At 49.3% G+C, this 21,651-nt stretch overlaps 1 protein-coding gene across 12 annotated transcripts; it reads left to right on the top strand.

Moving 5' to 3' along the window:
- Nucleotides 1-4,058: 4,058 nt before the first annotated feature.
- On the top strand, nucleotides 4,059-19,999 carry FTSJ1 (FtsJ RNA 2'-O-methyltransferase 1). 12 transcript variants are annotated; one of them, XR_002177991.3, is made up of 16 exons: nucleotides 4,059-4,157; nucleotides 4,239-4,379; nucleotides 5,930-6,099; nucleotides 6,375-6,444; nucleotides 6,543-6,633; nucleotides 6,980-7,058; nucleotides 8,479-8,531; nucleotides 8,617-8,670; nucleotides 8,757-8,859; nucleotides 8,962-9,045; nucleotides 9,744-9,847; nucleotides 9,937-10,134; nucleotides 10,351-10,392; nucleotides 15,289-15,342; nucleotides 19,148-19,300; nucleotides 19,743-19,999. XR_002177991.3 is itself a non-coding variant. In XM_019943538.3 (14 exons), the coding sequence occupies exons 1-13, from the start codon at nucleotides 4,141-4,143 to the stop codon at nucleotides 10,381-10,383; spliced, it is 1,191 nt and encodes a 396-aa protein (XP_019799097.2). In that variant the 5' UTR covers nucleotides 4,059-4,140; the 3' UTR covers nucleotides 10,384-10,392; nucleotides 11,840-12,407. The 12 variants fall into 12 exon arrangements, 9 of the variants coding, with proteins under 9 accessions (XP_019799097.2, XP_019799096.2, XP_019799093.1 ...); XR_002177992.3 differs by having other exon boundaries at nucleotides 19,143-19,300; XR_002177993.3 differs by having other exon boundaries at nucleotides 19,239-19,300; nucleotides 19,743-19,998.
- Nucleotides 20,000-21,651: the final 1,652 nt, after the last annotated feature.

Here is a 21,651-nt window from a genome sequence, read left to right as displayed (position 1 = left end):
GTTACAGACACGTGCACAACTGCATTCAAGCAGATAGGTGCACACAGCCGTGTATACACAGCTATTCACACAAATCAAGTCGGGGAAGACACGCACAGGGAATGCATATGTAGGCGCACAAACTGGAAAAACAGGGATGCAGAGAGTACACTTACTATCATTACAAAGAGGAAATGCAGAAAATACACCTAAAGCTGCATGAAGAGGAAACAAGGGAACATACACTGGCACCAGAAGAAATGCCCTTACGGAGCACACACCTATAGCCACTCACCGAGGAGAGATGCAAACATGGTGCCAGAGAAGAAAGACACACAGACGTCGGAGACACACATACAGAGGAGAGACAGATAAACACACCTCTCACCCACGAGCATTACAAAGGAGACACATAAGCACCCAGGGAACACACACACACACAGCCCCATATAGATGCATTGCGCAAGCAGATGGGACCAACACACAGTTGTCAAAAAGGAAACACACGAGTTGGATAGGCAGCGATAGACACAAGACACAACCAGGCAAGTAACATAGTAAGACACACGTGGAACTCACATACATGTGTTTGTTGCTGGGAACATGTACAGGTAGCTGAGATACCCTCAGAGTATTCATACACAGGCGCGCGGGCACAAGCCAGCGGGTGCACACACACACACCACTCCACCGTCTATCCCGGCCTACTCCGTGTCTCTCGTCTCTCTCCTCTTCCCCCCTGAGAGCCATTAAACATCTGTGCTTCAGGCCAGCCAGGGAAAGAGACACCTGTCAGCAGAGGCCTTGGCCCAAATGACTAAGGGGCGGGGGACGGGGACTGGTTAGGCAGGTGTCTAGATTCCAAGAAAAGTTTGAAGTGTCCCATCCAAAGAACTAGTGAAACTTCAACAAAAAACAGATGCCCTCACCCACCACCTCCCAGAGCAGCTTCCTCCTCTGATCACTGTCCTCCCCTCCAAGGGCCAGCCCTGCCCTCCAACATTGCCCAGCACAAGGCCACCTGGGCACACAGCTGGAGGTCAATGAATGCTACTTATCAAGTGTCATATTATCATCATTATTTTTATTTCTGCCGAGTGAACTCTTCTAGGGGAGGGGCAAACCTTCATCCAGCTCTGCACCCCATAGCTCATCTAAGTTTCAGGGCATTGCAAATAGCAGGTGTTCCACATATGCTGGTAGGAGGAAAAACAAAGGGAAAGTGAAATCTGGCTGCAGAGGCAGCCTGCTTTAGAAGGAACAGATGTCTTTAAGCTTGACAGAGGCCTTGAGGCCGTGCCAGGGATAAGAACGCTTTGTTCGTTCATCAAAGTAGGGCCCTTTCTCAGGGTCATTTAAGGCTTTTGTTGGTTCATTAAAGCAGACCCTTGTGGGACACTTGGGATTCCTATCGAATCTATTAAAAGTCAGGTTAGGATCTTGTCAGTTCTTCTAAGCAGACCCCTGCTTTTCATTAAAACACTGCTCAGCAGTCTTCAGGGGAGGGAGCCACGGAGCAAAGCAGTTAACAACGCAAGCTTTCCCAGCTCTGCAACTTAGGAGCTGTGCGGCCAGGAGCAAGTTTCGAAACCTCACTGTTTCAGCTTCCCACAGGGCTTACTACTGCCTAACTCAGGGTCATGGGGAAGATTGAATGAATTAATACAGGTGAAACGCTAAGAACAATGCTTGACATACAGTAATCGCTCAATAACATCTTTGTGAAAGGAATTAATGAACTCTTCTCTGCCAGTGAAGGCATCCCCCCACTGAGCTGGGTTTGGATTCTAATCTCTCCTTTCATGCAGGCTCCCCACGGATAACACTTCCGTCCCTCAAAGCAGCCCCTGGACGGCAAGGCTTTTTGAGTCAGTGTCTGGTCCCCTGCACCTGGACCACCCCCGTCTTTCCCTCACGTGGTAAGATGCCCTCCAGCACAGGGCCGGCCTGGCAGCTCCCCTCTCCTTGACCTTTTCAGGAGGCTGAGGGGAGGACACCTTTACACTCAGTGGGGTGCTGGGTGGGAGCTGCAGGCGGACACCCCACTTCGGGAAGAGCCTGGGGAGTTCAGAGCCTGGCTCCTGTCCCCCAATCCCCCCAGCCCTGCTGGAGGAAGCAAGTTTCTTTGCAAAAAATTAAACATCCTCTTTGTGAGAGGCAAGAAAACAGGAAGCATCCCACAGGGTGAACATGGGCCCCCAATGCCTGGCACCCCCTCCTCTCTGTGGAGCAGCGCCTGGTGGCTTGAACCCTTGCTTTCTCACACTTGCTCACCTCTGCAGGGGAGCCATGTTCCCACCGCCCCCCACAATGCCCTTGAACTCCGCTGAGAAGCTCTGACTTCCTCCCTGGCTCTCCAGGGTCTCTGCGTGGCTGTCTACACCTCCTCCCAGGGCCCCACATAAATGCAGAGCACACCACTACGGAAAGAGTGAAGGAACAAAGCAACAAAAGGGTGAATTCAGCAAACATCTATTGAACACCACCTGTGTGCCGGGCCCTATTCTAGGCGCCAGGGAGGCAGCAGTGAACAAAACAACAGAAACCCCTGCCTAGCGAAGCTCACATTTCTAAGGAATGATGAATCTATCGTTCAGTTGTTTGAATACTCGCCAAGCTCATTCCCACTTCAGGGTCTTTGCACTTGGTGTTCCCTCTGCCTGGAATGCTCTTCCTCCAAATACTCCTAGGGTGTGCTCCCCTTCAGGTCTCAGCTCAAATGTCACCTCGTCAGAAAGCCTTCCCTGAACACACTGTCTAAAATAGCAATTCAATCCCTGTTACTCTCCAATCCTTTCACCCTCCTTTATTATCCTTCATAGCTTTTATCATCACCTGACATAACATATTTATATACTTAATAGTATATTTCATTTAGTAGTTACTTTAGTAAGTAGATATGTATAGATACTAGCAGATTTATATATATATATCAGCATATACATTTATATAAGATATGTATATTTTATACATAAACTATACAAAAAAGCATAGATATATTTCCACATGACATATTTATATTTATTTGCTAATATATAATTTATATACTAGTAAATATTAGACATCACTATATATTTCTATATCATCACATACGCAGTAAATGGCATATGTTTACACATAGAATATATATATATATATTCTCCTTTGTCTCCTTTTCCTCATCTGTAAACTGGGGAAAACACAGCTATTATTAAAAATGAAATTATGTAAACTTATAATTAAATAAATTAGATTTTAAAAGGTGATACTCAAAACTCATCACTTGTTAATTATTATTTTACTACATTTCATTATTTCTATGCTCCTGAGATCATTTATCCCTATTTTAATTGTACTGTAGAAATAATACACAATGGTGCACTAGTGCATCTCTTCCAAGACTCTGTGTTCGTGACTACACCTTGGTAAGTTGAAATTTGACAAGATGATAGTATGTAAACCATGGAAACTGGCAAATGTTAGAAATCAGGGCTTCCTCTCCCTCTCCACCTAAAGAGCTGATTGTTAACCATTTACCAGCACACCACTGAGAGCACTCAGAAGAGTGCCTGGCACATGGTAAACGCTGTAACAAATGTTTCCATTACTATATTTGCTTGTGCACTGGGTCGAGATGCAGTCTTTTTTCTAGGTCCGAGTTAAAAGTGTTTGAAGAACACAGAATTACAGTGTGCGGAACTACACCTATTTAATCCTGCCAATGGCTCTCTCTGGAGTCTGAACTACTTGTCATCCCCATTTTACAGAAGAAGAAACCGCAGGTCTGAGACGGTAACAGTCAGAAGGCGCTATCAGTTAGCGGAAGAGGGATTTGAAATTGCAGCCGAGCAGCTTCTGCGCGCTCACGCACTTAATTAACGCACTCTCCTTCCTCTCAAATTCGCTACCCCAGAGGTGATTGCACTTCGCGGCGTGCGAAAAATAAATAGGTGCCGCCGCGCGCGTTGTATCTTGGGAAATGTAGTCCACAGGTTCAAGGAATACTATTGTACAAGAAGGGAGGGGCGGAGAGTACGTCGATTTTCGCCCTGTAACAAAAGAACAAAGTCAGTTCTCGTGCCTCGCGACGTTTCAGCCATGCCGTGCGCGACTTTGGCGCTTTACTCGCGCCCGTTGCATGCTGGGAACGGCAGTTCGCCCGACCGGCTACGTCGGCGCGAGATGGCGGAACTCACGTGGTACGTTCAGGTCTGGTCCCCGCTTGGCGCGAGCTACCGCGTTCCACGATGACAGGCTTTCCACGCTCTGGTTGCCCTTAGGCATGCGCGACAGACATTCGGATCAACTAGAATACAGACTGAAGCCCTACGACTTCTCACCGGTTTGCGCTCTCGCCGAGGCTCCGGCTGCTTGCGGACCGGCCTCCTTCGTTCCGCTTCTCCCCACTCCGAAAGTTTAAGGTAGGCCCTGGGGCGCGGAGGACTTGGGTCCCGGCCAAGACGGTTGAGGCATGCCTGCGTTGTCCCGCCGGTGAGGGAAGGAGGCAAGTTCGCCCTCGGCGCTGCAGCTGCGTAGTCCGGGCAGCTGGCACCAGGTAGGCTCCAGACCCAAGGTTTGTCTGGAGAAGGGGACCACTCATGCGGGATGGTCTGGGGGTGGGCGGGGGGGCGCAGAGGTCCAGATACCGGCGGAGCCGGTCTTGTGGTCCCATTGGGGACTTGGGCTTTCAGGTAATGAGGAGGAGGGACCGGCGGTGTAGCCAGAGGGCTGTTAATGGGTGGGTGTGGAGGTTTGGTGGGCTGCGTGGGTGTAATAGAGGTCTGGTGGGAGTGTTATTGGGGAATCGGTGAGGGCTAAAAGGCGTGTTTTAGTCGATGTGTTCAAGGGGGCCAATGGGATGTGTTCGTTAATTAATGAGGGGATGGTAGAGTGGGCAACTAGAAGATAATGGGAGGTAGGTAGGAGTGTGATCCTTGAGGGACTGATGGAGGTATGATATTCAACGGGTTAAAGAGTGGTGGGGCATAGTGATTGAAAGGATAATGGTGCGACCGTGGAGGGAATAATAGAGGCCAGTAAAAGTCATGATCAAGGAACTAATGGGAGTAGTGATCAAAGAAGAGAGAATGAGAGGCTGAAGGGGTGTTGTAATCAAAAGATTTTAGTGGGTGATGATGGTATGATCATTGAAGAATTAATAGGAGCAGAGTGAGCAAAGAGGGGGTAATAGTAAGCTGTTGGGTGTGATCATCAAGTGATTGTTGGGTGGGGATAAAGGTGGGCAGTGAGGGGAGAATGTGGAACTGATGTATGATTATCAGGGATTAACATGAATGTGTGGTAGTGAAGGGTTACAAGGGGCTAGTGGTGTGATCTATGAAGGATCAGTTGGAGGGCCAGGTTAATGGGGACTGATAAATCATAGTAATTGAGAGCTCAATGGGGGACTAATAGGCCATGATTCTCCAGGCATTAATGGGGGGGCGGTGATAAAGATGTAGTAATAAGGGAATTATTGGGGGCCTAATCACTTCAGGGGAGAGAGATTAAGGAGGTGGGGAGCGCAGTGAGGTAGTATGAGGATAATGGGGTGAAAACAAGGGATTAATGGGGGGCTAGTAGGGCTATATGACTCTAGGGGCAATGAGGAGAGCTGGGAAGACAGTAAGATGTTATTGGGGGTAAGGTGGGCAGAGAAGGGTTGATAGTGGGGTTTAATATGTGGTGTGTGAGTGACAGCAGTGGGAGGTGGACAGGGTCAGTAATGGGTCATCTATGAGATATGGGTTGGGTTTGTGGGATCTTTGGGGGGGATCTGTGGGGTTAGTGATGGAGCCTGAGAGCTCAGTGGTGGGGTCCTTCAGGCTCAGTGAGGTCATTGGGGTTAGTGACTGGGCTCCAGCCTTCCCACCTGTTGAGTGAGCTGTCACATGGATCAGATGAGCCCGGTTTAGTTTTTGTGGTTCTCGCTGCCCTGCAGAGGTAGGTGATGGCCCACTTACTGATATAGGGCGGCGTCAGCTTACTGTTGGCAGGTCCCTGGGCAAACAGTGTGTGAGATGGGACGGACGTCAAAGGATAAGCGGGATGTCTACTACCGCCTAGCCAAGGAGAATGGCTGGCGTGCCCGCAGTGCCTTCAAGCTGCTACAACTTGACGAGGAATTCCAACTCTTCCAAGGTCCCCACTTGGCGGGCGGGTCACGGGGGGATGGGGTGGGCGAAGGGAATAGACAAGTGGGCTAGGCCTACAGAGCTCCCTGTGGTAGGTGGGCTGACTTGGAGGGTCTATGGGGCAGGGGCCAGGCAGGAAGATGGGCAGGTATGTGAAAGGAGCTGGGCATCTAGGCAGCAGATAGATACGGGTGCTCCCCAGGGGAAAGGGGTGAACTTTGTAGGGTCCCAGGTTGGAGAGGTGGGTGCAGCTGACCACTACACCTTCCTGTGTGTGCTCAGGTGTGACGCGGGCAGTTGACCTGTGCGCGGCCCCGGGCAGCTGGAGCCAGGTGCTGAGCCAGAAGATTGGGTGAGTGTGGAGTCCCAGATGGGAGAGTGGGAGGGCAGGTTAGATGGAGGGTGGACCAGGAGTGATAACTGGGCTGACATGGACCATGTTGTCCACAGGGGCCAGGGGTCCGGCCACGTGGTGGCCGTGGACCTTCAGGCTATGGCTCCACTACCAGGTGTGTTACAGATCCAGGGGGATATCACCCAGGTGAGAGCATGGCTTGGGGTGTTGGGGTGTATCCTGGGCAAAGGCCCCCCAACCTGTGGGCTACGGCAAGTGGAAGAGAGAAAGAGAAAGACAAACAGACTGAGAAAGACAGACAGAGATGGAGTAACTGAGAGAACCCAAGAGAGTGTAACAGCAGAGAAACAGAGCCAGCCTGTCATCATCACAGAGAGACAGCAAAAAATGATTCCAGAGATGGAGCCTGGTCTTAGGCAAAGCCTGAGAATTTGGCTGACCCAGGGGCTGCGGGCCAGGGCCAAGGGCAGGTGGGGTTAGAGGGCTGTGGAGGGGGTGCTTTGGGGCCACTCATCCTCCCTCTTTTCCATAGCTGTCCACTGCCAAGGAGATCATCCAGCACTTTGAGGGCTGCCCCGCGGACCTAGTGGTGTGCGACGGGGCTCCTGATGGTAAACAGCAGGGATTGGGAGGCCAGGCGGGGGCCCTATGTGTGTCCTTCTCTGTATGTCCCGCCTCTGTTGGCTTCTTTTACTGCCTCTCCTCTCCACTGTCAGCTGTTCCTATATCTAGCAACTTCTCCCTACCTCTGTTTCCTATTCTCTGCCTCTGTCTTCTCCCTCCCCGTACTCTACCATTTGGGTTTTGTCCACCCTTTCATCTTCTTATTGCTCATCTCTCTGCAACTGTCCAATTCCATCTTAGTGTTCACTCTTTTTCTTTTTTTATTTTCAGTTAGTTAGCCATCCATCCATTCAGCACATTTACTGAGCACCTGTTGTGTGTCAGGCACTGTTGTACATGTTGGGAAAATATTTGTGAATAAAATTCTGCTAACCTCTGACCTTATAGAGCTGGTGTTCTAGTGGGAGCAGACAGAAGAGAAACAAGTGATTGAGCTTTGTAGCCTGTCAAAAGGTGATAGGTACCATGGGGATGTCAATGAAAAGGAGAGGGAAGAGGGGAGTACCTGTAGGAATTTTAAATAAAGTTGGGAAGGCCTCATTGGCTTTAGCACAAAAACCTAAAGGAGTCAAGGGAATGGGCCAGGGGCACGTCTGGAGGAAGAACAATCCAGGTAAAGGAATTGGCCTATGCAAAGGCCCTGAGGTAGGAGGGTGCTTGGCATGTGTGAGGTATAGCAAGATCAGCGTGGCTGGATCAGAGTGAGTGAGCAGGAGAGTTGTAGGAGGTGAGAACAGATCCTTGTGTGGATCTTTCTGGGCCACAGTGGTGACTTTGGCTTCTTCACTGAGATGAGAGCGTGGAGAAAACCATGGGAGGGTTGTGAGCAGAGGAGGGCCGTGCCTGACTTGGGTTGTGACAGGATCCCTCTGGCTGCTGTGAGCAGTGTGAGGGGTGAGACCTGGGGAGGGGAAGCCGCTGCAGTCGTCCAGGTGGAGTTGAGAAGATTTGCTAATGGCTTAAATGTGGGTGTGAGGAGGGAGTGGTGGGTGGGTGTGTGTCAAAGGTAACTCGAAGATTTTTGGCTTGAACAACTGGAAGGATCAGGTGAGATGGGAAAGATGATGGGAGGAGCAGGTTTGGACAGGAAGATCGGGAGTTTGTTTTTGGATGTATTGAGTCTGAGATGTTCGTTCTGATCTGAGTCTGGAGTCAAGAGGAACAGTCTGGACTGGAGGTAGAAATGATGATAACAGTATTCGCGCCTGAGGTGGTTTTGAGAATAAAAATGAGTGCCTAAGGGTTAGGAGCTCAGAGTACACATCTAGTTGGCAGGTAGTATTTGCATGCAGAACCTTAGCAGTAAGAGAGCCTAGGAAACGTTTTTAGCTCTCTAACCTCTCTGGGAGGTTAGAACAGGAGCATAGCTAGACTGGAAGGCCCCCTAATGCTGTTCTCTTGATGCAGTAACCGGCCTCCATGATGTTGATGAGTATATGCAGGCCCAGCTCCTCCTAGCCGTGAGTAACCCTGGCTGCCCCTGCCTCAGTTTGGCCCCCTCCTGGCTGTCTCCACCTCAGCCTTAGCCATCTGTCCTGCCCACAGGCTCTGAATATTGCTACACATGTCTTGAAGCCAGGGGGCTGCTTTGTGGCCAAGGTAAGACTCAGGGAACCTGGTAGGGGGTAGAGAGGGGTCTCCAAAGGTCATCCTCATGCCTTCATCTCTGCCTCCCCACCCTGCAGATCTTCCGAGGCCGGGATGTGACACTGATCTACAGTCAGCTGCGTGTCTTCTTCTCCACCGTGCTCTGTGCCAAGCCCAAGAGCAGCCGGAACTCCAGCATTGGTCAGTGGGGTGGAGGGGCCAGGCTGGGGGGTGCGCATCTCAGGGACCCATCCGCACGGGGTGGTGCTGGCAGTCGCCCCTCACTCCACCTTATCCCCACAGAGGCCTTTGCTGTCTGTAAGGGTTATGACCCCCCTGAGGGCTTCCTGCCGGACCTGACCAAACCCCTGCTGGACCACTCTTACGGTGAGAGCCAGAGCCCTGGGCCCCATCCCTGGGGAGAGTCTGTCCACCAATGGAATTTATGTCGCAGGAGGGCCCTCAGCCCCACCCCCTGGTGGAAACTCTGCACCTTAGGGGAATTCTGTCCCAAAAGGATCCTCAGCCCCATCCTCTGGAAATTCCACCCCCGTATGGATATTTTGTCCCAGGAGGATCTTTAACCCAGTGGCCTAGTGGTAACTCTTGGACCTGGTGAAAAGTCTGTCACAGGAGGATCCTGAGTCCTACCCCAAGGGAGACTCCACTTGTCTGCGGAGATTCTAGACTAAGAAGATTCAGTCACGCCCCAGGTGGAAACCCCACCCCTGTTTGGGAATGTCATCCTGTGAGGGCCTTCAGACTGGCCCCTAGAGGGAAAAAGCACAGAGCGGCTCTTGTGGCAGGCACACTTGAGTGAGACAAAGTCCAGACAGTATATGGCAGGTGGACATAAGTGCAGTCGGAGAAAAGTGGGTTGGGGGGGTGTGTTTTAGAACAGGTGATCATGGAGGGCTTCCCTGAGGAAGTGATCTGAACCAAATGAAGGATTTCTGGTAAAGGAGGGTAAGAGTAGCTGGTGGATACGTTGGGGAGGCCTCGGTACCCATCCTTGGTGCAGCCTGAGTCACGACTGTTCCCAGACACCCCAGCCCTGTCCTGCCTCATCTCTCCCTGCTTGTCAGATCCAGATTTCAACCAATTAGATGGTCCCACCCGCATCATTGTACCATTTGTGACCTGTGGGGACCTGAGTGCATATGATTCGGACCGCAGTTACCCACTGGATGTAAGCGCCCAGCCAACAGTGGGTGGATGGGGGGTGCTGTCCTAGGTTCCCAGGTCCTCACCACCCCCTGCCGATATGTGTCCCTGCAGCTAGAGGACGGCTCAGAATACAAGTATACTCCGCCCACGCAGCCCCCCATCTCACCACCATACCAGGAGGCCTGCACCTTGAAGAAGAAGGGGCGGCTGGCCAAGGAGATGCGCCCCCAGGACTGCCCCATCAGCACAGTGGACACGTTGCCCCAGTCCCTGGCCGCCCCACAGCGCCACACCCTGCTGGCCTCTGAGGTCTGGAAACACGGGCCCAGAGCCCTTAATTCCCTTTCTCTGTGCCCACAGTGACCCCCTCCTCGTGTGCCTCCTTCTGCCCCAAATCACATGGTTTCTGGGACAAACTTCTCTTCCCTGCCTCCCAATAGCTATAAAAGTCAATGGGTAAAACCAAGTACAGTGAACAGAAAAGCTTAGCCAAGTATCTGAGTCCCTTCTTTTTTTCTTGAGTAGGTGGAAGACAGTGAAATGAACTGTTCGCCTTAAGATGTTAAGGTAAATTTGCCTTTTTGTCTAAGAATTTGAGTAAATGGCACCTTTAAGAAAAAACTGAGTAAAATTTCACCTTTGAAATTTTTACATCAGCTGGTAAGATTTCAGTCAGCAGACCTTTACTAAAACACCTGATCTTATGTGCCAGGAACTGCTTTAAGGATTTTACATATTGAGGTACTCAGTAAACATTTATTGAGCACATGCTGTGTGCTGGGCATTGTTCTAGGTTTGAAGATAGAGCAGGGAATAACACAGACAAATATCCTGGCCGTCAGAGCTTCTAGTTTGGGAAAGAGGTGATAAGCAGTGACACAGTCTAAATGCAGGAGTTTCCACCCACACATACACAAACTATTTATCTTGACCTCTCTATATATGTACGTACACACACACACACACACACACACACACACATATAAAATGTAAAAGTAATATGGGATATGAAGAAATTTTTAAAGCAGGGTAAAGAGGTCAAGAATTCTAGGAGGTGGCAGTTTGCAGTTTTTGAAAAGGTTATCATGGAAGGTCTCACTGAGGTAATGTTTGAGCAGAGACCTGAAGAAGATGAAGGAGGGAATCGTGTGTTTATCTAGGGGAAGAGCATTCCAGGGAGAGGAAATAGCAAATACAAAGGCCCTGAGGTGGAACCCTGCCTGGTATGTGAGGGAGCAGTGAGGAGCCAGTTTGCCTGGAACAGTCTGGGCTAAACCTATCAGTGCTGGAGGGCTTCGCACACTCAGGATACCACATTAGAGGACATCCCTGTCTGGCAATGGCTTTGCAGGTTATTCAGACCAAGTCTTCCATTAAAATAAGAAGTAAAAAAGACATCTTTAAAAAAATGAAATGGCAAATCACAATGGGAAGAGATATTTATAATCCCTATATATAGTATCCTTGATATTTAAAAAACTGCTATAAATCAGCAAGGAAAAGAAAATATGAGAATGGCCAGTAAGCACATGAAAAGCTGCTCATCAGGGAAATGCAGGCTAGAACTAAAAAGATTGACAATACTAAGCGTCTGGAAGGATGTGCAGCAGTTGGAACTCTTGAATACGCCCATGGCAGCATATAATGGTGTAGCCACTGGAAAATTGTTAGGCATTATCTGCTAAAGCTGCATGTGTGCCAGTTCCACTCCTAAGAAATGAGTACTAGAATGTTCCTAGCCAGCACTATTTGTAGTACCCCCAGACTAGATACAGCCCAAATATCCAATAGCTGTAGTATGGATCGTTAAATCCTGGTTTATTCGCAGTGGAGAACTACACATCAAAGAATGAACATTATATGTTTTATGCATTTTTCTGTGTGTTATGGTTCACAATGAAAGTAAAGGAAAAAACTTCAAAAAAATGTTAGTAGCTGAGCAAACAATGATTATAGTAGAAGACAGTGGGGAAACATATTTTGGTTTAAAACTTCCTTTTACTTTGACCTTTAGTTAGCTGGCAATCTGATAAGGACTCGGAAGCTGTTTGCTGTCAGGAAAACCAGAACTTGAGTTGATGAACTTGTTTTCAAATATCTCATCAACCGGTCCTGAACATACAAGCTCCGAGTGGGAACCTGCAGCAACCACCAGGAACACAGCGAGGAAAGAAACATCACGGAATGTCCGTCTGCACTGCAGAGGGGATTCTTGAGTGGGGTCTTGCCTCTTCTCTAAATCTTTCCAGCCGTGTCCTGATTATGTCCAGAATTTACCCTGAGAGCGGGGGTTCTTAACCTTGGTAGAAGTCAGGGTTATATGTGGATTTGATGGAGGGATATATTACATCTTTATTTTCACTAAATATAACTGAAATTTTAGCTGTACCCCCGGATCTGAATGTTGGCGTCAAATCACAATAGTAAAAGCAGTGCCTGCAACTTCCACCAATACAGATCACAGTTACTTTTTTATGTTATGTTACAGTCGTTGCAGGCATCTTAAAATATTGTTCACATTGGTCACTACTTTGAATAAGATCTTAAAATTTGATGTATTAATAAAAAAAGTTCATATAGCATCCCAATGTTGTTTCATTTTAACATGGTAACTATTTTTCTAGTTTTATTGAAATATAATTGATATAATGTGTAAGTTGAAAGTGTACAACATAATGATTTGATACATGTGTATATTGCAAGATGACTACCGCGGGTTTAATTAACATCTATCACCTCACATAGTTACAGTTTTTTTTCTTGTGATGGGAAGTTTTAAGATTTGCTCTCTTAGCAACTTTCAAATATACAATATAGTATTGATAAGTATAGTCACTATGCTGTATATTACATCCCCAGAACTTATTTATAACTAGAAGTGTTGTACCTTTTGACCACCTTCACCCATTTTTAGATTCCACATATAAGTGAGATCATACAGTATTTGTGTTTCTCTGACTAATTTCATTTAGCATAATACTTACCTCAGGGTCTGTCCACGTAGTCACAAATGGCGGGTTTCCTTTTTTATGGCTGAATAATATTCTATCATATGCATATACTGCATTTTCTTTATTCATTCATCTGTCAACAGATCCCTAGGTTGTTTGCATATCTTGGCTATTGTAGATAATACTGCAGTGAACATTGGGGTGCAGATAGCTCTTAGAGGCAGTGATTCCATCTCCTTTGTATATATACTCAGAAGTATATATTTGGGATATGGGGAATGCTGGATCATATGGTAGTTCTATTTAATATTTTGAGGAACCTCCATGCTGTTTATTTAGTTTCCATAATCCTGTGTATTTGAGCGTGTGTGTGTGTGTATGCACATGCACACGCATGCTTTCAAAAATATTCTATGAAGGGGTCCACAGACTTGATCAGATCAGATGCCAAAGGTTCCCCAGAACAATTTTTTTTTTAGCTATGCTGCATGGCTTGTGGGATCTCAGTTCCCTGATCAGGGGTTAAACCCACACCACGGCAGTGAAAGCCCAGAATCCTAACCACTAGGCCACCAGGGAACTCCCCAGAGCAAATTTTTTACATTAAGAACCCCTCTCTTAAAGGAATATCGGAAAGTCTGCCATGACTGCCGTCCTGAATTTCTATATTTTAGCAAACAGGAGCTGACAAACACGAGCTACATGGGCAGACCCGGCTTCCGCAGCTTACTCGCTTATCTTTAGAAAATCACTGTTCTTTGTCCACACACCAGCCATTGACCTCAGGACTACCGACATCCCAGTCTGTGACCCCAGGTGTTTCTATACCTGACTTTGTGACCCTGGGAGTGTCCATACTGAGTCTAACCCCAGGGGGCCCACACCACAGCTTGTTAACCCAGGAGTCTTATCACCCACGTCAGTGTGACCACAGGAATGTCCACACCCCAGTCTGTGTGACTCCAGGAATGTAAAACAGAAGTATCCACACAAAAGGTGGTGTGTCCACACCCATCACCATGTAAATTCAGCAGTGTCCACACTAGAGTCAGTGACGCCCCAGGAGTGTGGACAGCCCAGTTTGTATAATCCCAGGAGTATCCACGTCTCAATCCCCAGGAGCGTAAACACACCAGCCTTTGGGACCCTGTGGGCATACTCACCTTGGGCTGTGTGTCCCTGGTGTCCACCCCCATCTGTGTAACGTCAAAAGTATACACCGAAAGTCTCTCTGACGGGAGCAGTGTCTAATTCCCAGTCTGTGCAAGCCAGTGGAGTCCACACCCCCAAGTGTGTGGCCGAGGAGAGGCCCACCCAGCCTAGGCCTGCTCTCTGAGCTCAGGAGTGCCCACTCTCCACCTGTGTGGCCCTAGTCTTGCGACTCCAGGAGTGTCCATGCCCCTCAGTGTGACCCCAGAATTTTCCACGCCAAAGTCAGTTTGTCCCCAGAGGTACATCCATCCCAGCCCGTGTGTCCCCAGTGGGGTACGTACTTTAGTCTGAGTGACTCCTGGAGTTTTTCCACCCCGGTCTGTGATGACAGGATTGTTTATTCTCCAGTCTTTGTGACCCCAGGCTTTCCGCAACACAGCCTGTGTTACCCCAAAAGTGTACACGTCCTGGTCAGATGACTGCAGGTTTGTCAATTGCTTAGACTGTGTAACAACAATGGGTGTCCATTCCCCTGTCGCTGTAACCCCCAGGGTTACCACACCTCAGTCATTGTCGCCCCCCAAGGGTGTCTACAGTGTAGTCTGTGTCACCACAGGAGGGTGTACACTCCAGTCTGTGTGACACCTGGAGTATTCAAAATATAGTCTGTGACCCCATAAGTGTGCATATCCCAAAGCTTCTGACCGCAGCGTTGTAAAAACTCCAGTCTGTTTGACCACAGAGGTGCCCACTGCAAAGTATGTCAGTCAGCGGCAGTGCCCACGTCCCAGTCTGGGTGACTTCACCAGTGGCATATGTCAGGTTCTGTCACCATAGAAATGTCCACCCCCTCTGCCTGATCCCAGGAGTCTCCAGATGCCAGTGTGTGTCCTGAGGGAAGCACACCCCTAGTCTGTGTTACGAAAGCATTGTTTGTTTACACCCCAGTCTGTCACTGTTGGCTTTCCACCTGCCAGTCAATGTCCCCTAGGAGTGATCATTCCTCAGCGCTTGAAACACCAGGAGTGTCCACACCCCAGTGTATGTAACCCCAGGAGGACCCACAGTCAGCCTGTGTTTCTCCAGAAGGGTCTACACAATAGTCTGTATGACCCCAGGATGATCAACTTTCTGTGTGACCACAGGAGTGGCCACCACCCAGTCCATGTGTCCCTAGGATGGTACACCCTTGACTGTGTGATCAATGAAGTCTCTATGCTCTGGGATCTGTGACCACCAGGGCGTCACTCCCCAGCCTGCAACTCCAGAGCTTTCTACTCGGTGTGGGAGCGCGGAGTGTCCCCACCTCAGTCTCTGTGGCCCCACAGGCTCATTTACTACGTCATCTCTGTCACCCTAGGAGTAGCTGAACTCCAGTCTGCATGATGCCACAAGCGTCCACATCCCGAACAAGGTGAGCAGAGGGGTGTCTACACTTGAGTGCGTGTGACCATAAACATGTCCTCCCCTTGTCTTTGTGACCCCAGATGGGTCCGGTGGGTTTTACCCTGGCTGTGTCCACATCCCAATGTTTGACTACAGAAACGTCCACAGCCCAGCCTTTGTGACCCCCCAGGAGTGTCCACCCCACAGTCAGAGTCCAGAAGTGGCAATGGCTTAGTCTGTGTGACTTTGGGAGGTTCCACAGCACAGTCTGAGTGGCACCGTGAGTGTGATTATCTCAAACTGTGTGATCACAGAGGTGTCCACGCTCCAGTCTCCGTGGCCCAGGAATGTCCACACTTGAATTTCTGTGACAGAAGCAATGTCCAATCTCGAGTGTATGTGACCCAGTATTGTCCAAACCCCACAGTTGCTGGCACAGCGTGTCTATACCCAGTGCCTGTGGCCTCAGGAGGGTGTGCTCCCATGAGGGTGACCACAGGAGTATGAAAGTCCCATGCCTGTGACTGCTGGTGGGTCTACACTCCAGTCTGGGTGACCCAGGGGAGGATACCCCCCATCTGTGTGACCAAAGGAGTCTCCATGCTCCAGTGTCTGTGATCACAGGGGCGTTGGTCACCCATTCAGTGTGACTGGAGGAATGCCCACACCAAATTCGGTGTGATCACACCACTGTCCACCCCCATCTGCCTGTCCTGAGAGGCATCTCTGCTGCGGTTGGTGTGATCCCAGCAGAGGGCACACTGCAAGCAGCATGACTACAGAGGTCTCCTTCTGGATAAACACAGGCTGACTGTGGGTCCTCCTGGTGTTACATACACTGGGGCGTGGACACTCCTGCCTATGATACTCTAGCAGTGTCCACGCGACAGTCCTTTGACTACAGTGACTCCCCAGTGTATGTGTCCTCAGTCATGTCATTGTCCCAGTCTGTGGTCCAGACCCCAAAGTTTGTGACTCTGATGGTGTCCAAAGTTGAACCTGTGTGAGAAGGTACCAGATCATAGTCCGTGTGACTCCAGGAGTGTCCACCCACCAATCTGTAGGAATCTAGGAGAACACATCCCAGCCCATGAGACTTCAGGAGTGGCCACGCCCCATCCTGCATGACCACACACCAGGCTGTGTGACGCCCTAGAGCCTCCACACCCGAGTGTGTGACCCCAGGAGGTCCACATTCCAATCAGTGTGACCCCAGGATTGCTTACGCCCAAATCTAGTGACCTCATGAATGTCTACACTGTCATCTGTTTGATCCCAGGAGTGGCCACACCCCAGGCTATGTGACCCTGGGAGGATCCATACACCAGTCAGTGTGACCCCAGGAGGGGCTACATCTAGAGAAAGAGTAATCCAGACAAAGGGGGAAAGCCTGTGCAAAGGCCCTGAGGCAGGAGCATACCTGGCACACTTGAGGTAGAGTGGGAGCAGAGTGAGCGAGGCGCGAGTGGCAGGAGGTGAGGTCGGAGAGGTTACAGGGCCTGGTTCTGTAGGGCCTCTCTGGCCACGGGGAGGACTTTGTCTTTTTTTCTGAGAGAGATCTCAGAGCAGGGCTCTGAGCAGAGGAGGGCCGTGGGCTGACTTGGATTGTAACAGGACCCTCTGGCTGCTGTGAGGACAGACTGGAGTCCTTAAGTCAGATCAGAGATCAGGCTGAGCCATGGAGGGCAGGGGCCCCAGGAGCCAGGGCCATAACCACTTGACAGGCCTCCCCAGGGGGCTGTACATTCTCACTGGGGCATGTGGTAGCCCTCCTCCTGTTCCCCAGAAACACAGGATATATTGGGGAGAAGTCGTGGGGATTGAATGAAAATGACCTCACTGTGGGACCTCAGGCCAGCCTTGCCTTTCCCTGGGCCCTGGGTTTCCACCTTTGGCAGATGAGTATAATAATTCTTGCCCTGCCAATCTCTCCAGCATCTCTACTCACCTATTCTCTCCAACCACACTAGCCTCCTTGATGTTCCTCAAACACACCAAAGCATTATTCCCACTTCAGGGCCTGTGCGCCTGCTGTTTCCCCTGTGCTTGAACACTTGTCCCAAGATATGTACATCGTTCACAGTTACATGGCTTCCCCCTTCGTTTTCTTTTCTCTGCTTAAAGATCATCTCCTTAGGAAGCCTTCCCTGACTATCCAAAATAGGACCTCTGTATCCCTGCATCCTGCTTTGTTTTTCTTCATAGCACTTAGTACATCCTAATAGTATATTATATATCTACTTGTTGAGTCAGCCAGGGCACTGCATTTGGGGTGGAGGGACACAAAGCACACACAGGTGGAATTTCAAAGAGACCTGAATGAAGGGACAATTACAGAGGTGCAGAGAGTTCAGTAAACCAGTAAGGTTGCTGAGCTACCCGGGGACTGGCATCAGAGGGGTGCTGCCACCATTCCTAGGCCTGAAGGGGCAGGAACGGGAACAGTGTTCCCGAAACCCAGGAGAAGCTGGAACCCAGCCCCAGCCAGTGAACACCTGGCTTTCTCTGTCCTTGTGTTGTCCAGTCACCTACCAGGGCCTCTCATTGGCCAACCCCGCTGGAAGCCAGGTGGGGCAGAGCATGGCTGATGAAGTCCACACTGGGACACAGGGCAGGACAGGGAAGGAGGGAGAATGGATTGCCGGGGGTGAGGGGACAAGTAGACTATCTAACATGTTAATTTAGTGTTTTCCATTGCCTATTGAATAATACTGAGCATGGGAGGTCCCTGAAGACAGGTGTTTGTGCCTGTTGTGTTCTCTTCTGTGTTTTTAGTACCTAGAGCAGTGCATGGCACACTTAATAAATACTTGTTGAAAGTATAAATGAAACAAAATAATAGATATAAATGTATAATGCAAAAGTGAAAGGATGAGCCACAGACTGGGAGAAAATATTTTCAAAATACATTATCTGACAAAGGACCAGTATCCAGAATATATAAAGAATTCCCACAATTCAATAATAAGAAAACCAACAACCCAATTAAAAAATGGGCAAGAGATTTGAACAGATACTGCACCAAAGAGGAAATACAGATGGCAAATAAACATGTGAAAAGATGCTCAACATCATTAATCATTCGAGAAATGCAAGTTAAAACCACAATGAGATATCATTATACACTTATTCGAATGGTGAAATTTAAAAAGACTGACCATACTAAGTGTTGGCCAGGCTGAAACTCTCCTATGGTGCTGGTAGGGGTGTTAAATGGTTAAGTCACTTTGGAAAACAGTTAGGCAGTTTCTTATGAAGTGAAGCATACACCTACCACACAACCCAGCAATCCTACTCATAGGTATTTATCCAAGAAAAATGAAAACTTGTGTTTATACAAAAACCTATATGCAAATATCCATAACAGCTTTGTTTGCAATCACCCCAACCTGGAAACAACCCACATGTCTTTCAACTGCTGGCAAATAAACGAAGAAACTGATACATCCTCACTTACTACTCAGCAATGAAAAGCAAACTACTGATGCATCCAACATAGATGACCCTCAAATGCACTAGGCTAAGTGAAAGGAGCCTGAATAACAAGGCTACATACTGTCCGATTCCACCTATATGGCATTCTGGAAAAAAGCAAAACTGTGGGGATAGCACACAGATCAGTGGTTGCCAGGGAGGAGTTAGGGGTGGAGGGAGGGGCTGACTTCAGCGTGGCCACACAAAGAACTATTTTGAAGTGAGAGAACTTCTCTCCTACTAGTGGCAGTTAACCAACTAGTTTTGTTTGTCAAGCCTCGGAGAACTGTATGCTACAAAGGAGACATTTTACTGTATGTAAAATATACCTCAGTAAATATGACTTTTTTTAAGTGCAGTACTTTGCAAGCAGTAAGGAATTCTATGTCTACAAGATGGGCTGTGATCGTGCCTGTTGTTACTCCTCCTCTCCATCTGGTTTCTGCACAGACACGTCTCAGGAACGCATCTGAGGAAAAGGAGGAGCTGTAGCCATCCTGCCACAGCTCAAGGTAGCGCTTTGTTTGTTGACTGTTAGCACCTGAACTGTGTCCCCCTACAAATTCATGTGTTGAAGCCCTAGCCCTCAATGTGACTGTTTTTGAAGATGGGGGCTTTAAGGAGATCATAATTAAATGAGGAATGAGGTCATAGGAGTTGGTCCTAATCCAATAGGACTGGAGGGAGTCTTATAAGAAGAGGAAGAGACACCAGCGAGCTCTTTCCATGCATGCGTGCACAGAGGAAAGGCCATGTGAGGACACAGTGAGAAGGTGGCCATCTGCAAGCCAGGAAGAGATGCCTCACCAGAAACCAACTCGAATGGCACCTTGATCTTGGACTTCCAGCCTCCAGAACTTTGAGGAAATGTGTCTGTTGTTTAAGCCACCCAGTCAGTGGTATTTTGTTATGGCAGCCCTAATACATAGAGCAAACTAATACTTTGCCTCTCAGTTTCAGATCTGACTCCAGGAGACTCATTTTGGCCATGTCTGAGGACAGCAGGCATTCAAGTGAAAGAAGGAAAATTCAGCACAGTCTCCCTGTCTAGCTGAACGGGGCTCTGAAGCTCAGAGAGGGGATGTGTAGCCAGAGAAACACAGGGTGAAATCCACAGCACTCCCACAGATCGGATTCTGGGGGCTGTATCCACAGGACATCCTCAGCCACACTGCAAGATGAGTAAGAATTGTTGGGGGTAATAAAAATTTTTTTAAAAAATAATTGTTTGGGGAGTTTTCAGAACCGCCCTAAGCCTCCTTCTAAAACCCCACCCAAACCTGGTTCACGCCAGGCTGTTCTCCCACATAACACGTATGCAGTTTAGAGCCACTGGTGCCGTGGTTTGGGAGAGTAGCTGTAATGGTGTAGTCTCAGGCTTGGTGGCAGCCCAAGGTTAGGGACAAATGTCTGAATCTCTCTAGGTGGCAGGGGCTGGGGAAAGCTGGGGTGGATCATAGATCACAGACCGCATCTCACAAGAAAGTTCTGCCAGACGCAGGAGCTGAAAGCAATTACCAGCCAGGCAGAGTTGGTGATTGAAAGCTTCCAAGGGTTATCGGGTGTGCACGCCCACATGGACGTGTGTGTGCACAGTGTGCATTCCAGCATGTGTGAAATTATTTGCATGCGCGCCTGGTGTGCTTATGTCTGTGTGTGCACATTTACAGTGTTCACATGTGCACGCATATGTGGTACATGCATGTGCATTCAGGCTTTGCTGGTTTGGGTGCAGGTGTGTATGTGCATTACACAAGTACAAGTGTGCACCTGTGGAGGTGCTAGGGTGCAGATGAGCCCAGCAGGGACACGGAGGCCTGTACCCTGATCAGGGTGTTTGTGAATAGCAATAGTGTACACACACTGGGATGTGCTTATGCAGGAGATTTCGTGTTCAAAGCCCTATTACCATGGGCGCAAGCCTGAGTGTTTGTGTCTGTGTGTGTATGGGTGTACCCTAGGGTGCACATGCGTGGCTGTGTGTAAGTGCACAGGTACAGAGGAGCCCATTGGCCCAGGCTTGTGTGTGTAGTGTCTGTGCTTGTATATCCCGGGTGCCGGTGCATTTGCCAGTGTGATTGACCAGGTGCACACATGGGGCTGGGCCTGGGTGTCAGTAAGCACATACCCCTGAGAGCCTGGGCCTGGGCATGTATGTAGGCATGGCTGGAGTTATTTCCATCGGCCTGGGCCTGGCTGTCTGTGCTCATGTCCCCTAGGGGGTTCATGAAAGCACATCTGTGTTTGTATGGACTCACTAGCGCCCAGGAGCCTGGACTGTGATGTCTGTGCACGCGTACCCCTGGGCACCCATAAATGTGTGTGTACACGGGTGTATATTGGCCCATGGGCCCTGTATAAATGTGCATGTGTGTGGGTGGGTGGGTGCAGCTGTGCCCACAGTCCTGGGCCTCACTATCTGTGCATGTACAACTCTGGGGGCCCATGCCCATGTGTGTGCGTGGTTTCATGTGTGGACATGGGCCTGGGTAAGGGCATGTGTATACGTGTATCCCTAGGGGCCCATGCATGGCATGTGCTCAGGTGTTCAGATGTACCCATGAGCTTGGATCTTGGTGTCTGTGCACATGTCTCCTTGGGGACACACTTATAGCATCTGTGTGGGGGTGGGCGTGCTGCTCCCCTTCCACCTACACCTGGCTGGGGATTGTAAGAGAAACCAAGAAGTGTGCTTTCTCTAGGAATCCAGGTTTTGGCAGAGGCCGGGGAGTGGAATTCAGGACCGTTTTGCTTTTCTCCAACCTTGTTACTTGGGACAAAGCTAGAGCTGGGAAAGCGCCCCTTCCTTCATTCAGCCAAGTTGAGCACAGTGGTGGGCTCTGGAACCCTGGAGATGATGTGA

This window comes from Tursiops truncatus, chromosome X (assembly GCF_011762595.2).
Source record: "Tursiops truncatus isolate mTurTru1 chromosome X, mTurTru1.mat.Y, whole genome shotgun sequence".
Taxonomy (NCBI): Eukaryota; Metazoa; Chordata; class Mammalia; order Artiodactyla; family Delphinidae; genus Tursiops; species Tursiops truncatus.
The sequence above is the reverse complement of the archived record's forward strand: the minus strand, read 5'-3'. Positions and strand labels throughout refer to the sequence as shown.